The following is a 3,172-nucleotide window of genomic DNA, read 5'->3' as shown; positions in this document are numbered from 1 at the left end:
ATGCTAACTGTGATGTGCTTGTGAATAATATTTGTGAAAGCTTCAATGCCACTTATCGTGTAAAGTTACATGATTTAGAGTATTAGAGTCGAAATAAGATTTGTAACTTGTAATAATTGTAATAATATGACCAAAATAGTCGAAATAATATTAAAAAATTTTAATCAAAAACTTTTTATTTATTTATTACAATTATATATATATATATATATATATATGCCACAGGCGAGGACAGCTGGTGGCTGTCTTCTTCACGAAGACGGCCATGGCCATCTTCCAAATCTGAAAATCTAGGACGAGGACAATTAATTAAGAAAAAACTAATACGGAGTAGTAACATTTTTGGTATTTGAAAAATAAGAAAAAAGTTGTTTTCCAACTCCTTTGTTAAATTAATAATGAAAAATTTTTCAGATTAAAGAAATGAAAAACAATGCTTTTTCTGTTTTTCATTTTTCAAAAAATGATTTTTCTTTCCCCAGAAACTAATAGTAACATTTTTTTCACAAATTCTATTACATGTACTCCTAAATTTTACTCCACTTTTACTTATTGATGTGATAAATAATGATATATTATTTTTATTATGTGAGTTTAAAAAAAAATCTACATTAAAAATTTAAAAATGAGAATATAAATATTTAAAAAAAAAAATGAGAGTCCACAGTTTTTTTTAAAACTATAGTGTACATGATAGATGACCTCAGTTCATGAAATGACAACACATTTGACAAGGAATCCATACAACTTAGGCATTAAGGTAATGTGGACCACAAGCTTATCATCTTATAATTTAATATATTAAACACTGCCCACACAAACTAAAGCTGAATCCAATTTTTTATACACCAGTCAACAATTGCAGCTACCTAATTCATCTGTGAACAATGCATCAGCAAGCAATGATAATCTAAACATTATAGCTCTCTTTTTCATGAAAATCACTAAAAATGCAATGCACTCTCCATGGATCAACTTGATCTTCAATATATTTGACCTAAATTTGGAATCTTTTTCTCTATGCACAATCATGGTGTAGATAAGATACAGAAAAATGGTGGGTTAGATCAACAAAGTGTGTTTAGTGGATGCTTTTGCAAGATTGGTGTCCAGATTTCAACTAATTCTCAGGTGTATTTGCATGTCTGTATCATAAAAAGTCTTTGTAAAAAGCAAGAAAGTTGACACAAAGTGAAGATAACAATTAACAAATAGTCTTTAAGCAAAGAAACACAGACAACACATAGCAGTGCACAAAATTTCTGAGGTTCAAGATGTTTAATGTTAATTCAAGCAGTTTCATCTGCAAAATAAAAGGAGAGATTCCCTACCCTGTACACTACAGCTAGGAGCGGCGGGTGGTGAAAACAGTCTGTGTTTCTCTCGTCCAAAAGAACCTATAAGATAGAAATGTATGTATGTTACAGGGCTCCAAGGTGACGTCTCCTACTCGCCAAGGTGGTCAAAGCCCCCGTTTTCTGGTGACTGGTGCACTGCATGGCCTGCTGCATCAGCCCTCCATTGTAGAGGTGTTGGTTGCATGCCCCGCGGCTGACTCATGAATTGACTTCCACCCATATTTTGATGAGAAGAATTAAACCCCGAATGGAAGCCAACACCTGGCATTGGTGGTGACACGCCAACTTGTGAAGGTGTTTCATGTCTTACACCCCCTGTTATATCCCTCTTTGAGTCAACAATGAACGTTCCTACAAAAACCTGTCAACAAAAATCAACAATACAATGATGGAACATAAATTCTTGATGTCAACCATCTTACACCCTAGAGAAAAGGAAACAAAAATCTCGTGATCTTTCTTGATAAAGCACAATCTATCAGGCAATTATCTTTATCCATGATTAACAATTGCCACATTATCAGTTTTCAGATAACGTTACATAATTTTTATCTTGGTTTACAACCACCCCTAATCAAGTAATCAGAAATATTTGATTTCCTCTTCTTAATATCACAGATTTGAGATGGTATAAAACCAAGATCCATTGTCCCAAAAATCCAGTCAAGGCAGTTACATATGCTCATGCACAAGAGTATACTCTGAGAAAATTTGTAGGAAATATTTAGCCAAATAGTATGTTTTAGTAGGGTGTCTACTATTCAGAAAGGGTTACTGTCTATATATCTGGAGAGGCTCCCAGTGTTTTAGAAAATTAAGAAGACGGGATTGGCACTTGGCACAGCTTATCAAGGTTTTCCCTGTTCTCTTAAAATGGATAGAAGATTAATGGAAGTTCTTTTTATCTTAAAATTATGTTTCTGGTTAAGCCCTTTTTCTACAACTGAAAGCAAGCTTCGCACAACAGTTATCCGCTAGAGACATCATATACAACAAAGGATACTTCTACCAATCTAATAATGGATGATTGGGCCAGCATGGCATTCTATTGGAACATTTAGCATAAAGAAGTAAAGTCTGAAAAGGATTGCATTCAGGATAGGATTGTAACACAAAAACAGACCTGGATTTGACCTGCAGCTTTCAAGGGACCACCAACTCCACCTCCAATGATTTGACCATCACTGCTAGCCAAACATACACTAAGTCCACCAGTTTTCCCTCCACGTCCATTACTTACATATGACCCAGATAATGAAAGGATGTCAAATCTTCCCTGCCATAGTGAAAACAGTTAGAACTTAAAACAGAACTATCAGAAGTGTAGAAGCAGTGCTAATCCAACACAATCTCTTGCCATGTCAAGCTCTGATCAAAAGTAAAAGTATACTGCAGATACAGCAAGAAACATAAGCTTTTATATAAGTATATGCTTATAATAACATCTTAGAGACTTGCTAGCATGCTACAAATAAATCTATATGACCTAAAGTACAATGGTTCTTCAAAAGATTATATAATTTACACCATATCTGATCAAGCATTTTAAAATTTTCACTATGCAATATAGATAAAGCAAGACTCTTGTAAGTTGTAACACAGTTTATAAGACAACAGGAGATGTAAATTGCAGAACATTTCCCCATTGCTAATTATAAAAAGCTTCATTAGGAAGCACTTCAATATTTCAGGTTAATGATTACTTTTAGATTATGTTATACTAGAACAGGCATAGTGATGTTTTTAAAAAATCAGCATTCCATTGATATTCAGCACTGCCCAACTCTTTAAACCCAAAAAAAAAAAAAAAAAAA

The 3,172-nt window shown here is 33.6% G+C and overlaps 1 protein-coding gene across 1 annotated transcript in view; it reads right to left on the bottom strand.

Annotated features, from left to right (window-relative positions):
* Positions 1-1,181: 1,181 nt before the first annotated feature.
* The window catches only part of LOC115998323 (AT-hook motif nuclear-localized protein 14-like), a 5,205-nt gene continuing 3,214 nt past the window's right edge, over positions 1,182-3,172 (bottom strand). The window contains exons 4-5 of the mRNA XM_031237862.1: positions 2,482-2,634; positions 1,182-1,719 (exon numbers count right to left, since the gene is read on the bottom strand). Of these exons, the coding sequence (XP_031093722.1) occupies positions 1,447-1,719; positions 2,482-2,634 (426 nt within the window). The 3' untranslated portion in view covers positions 1,182-1,446. The remainder of the gene's footprint in view (positions 1,720-2,481; positions 2,635-3,172) is intronic.

Source organism: Ipomoea triloba, chromosome 12 (genome assembly GCF_003576645.1).
Source record: "Ipomoea triloba cultivar NCNSP0323 chromosome 12, ASM357664v1".
Classification (NCBI taxonomy): Eukaryota; Viridiplantae; Streptophyta; class Magnoliopsida; order Solanales; family Convolvulaceae; genus Ipomoea; species Ipomoea triloba.
Note: the sequence above shows the minus strand (reverse complement) of the source record. Positions and strands in the feature narration are given on the sequence as shown.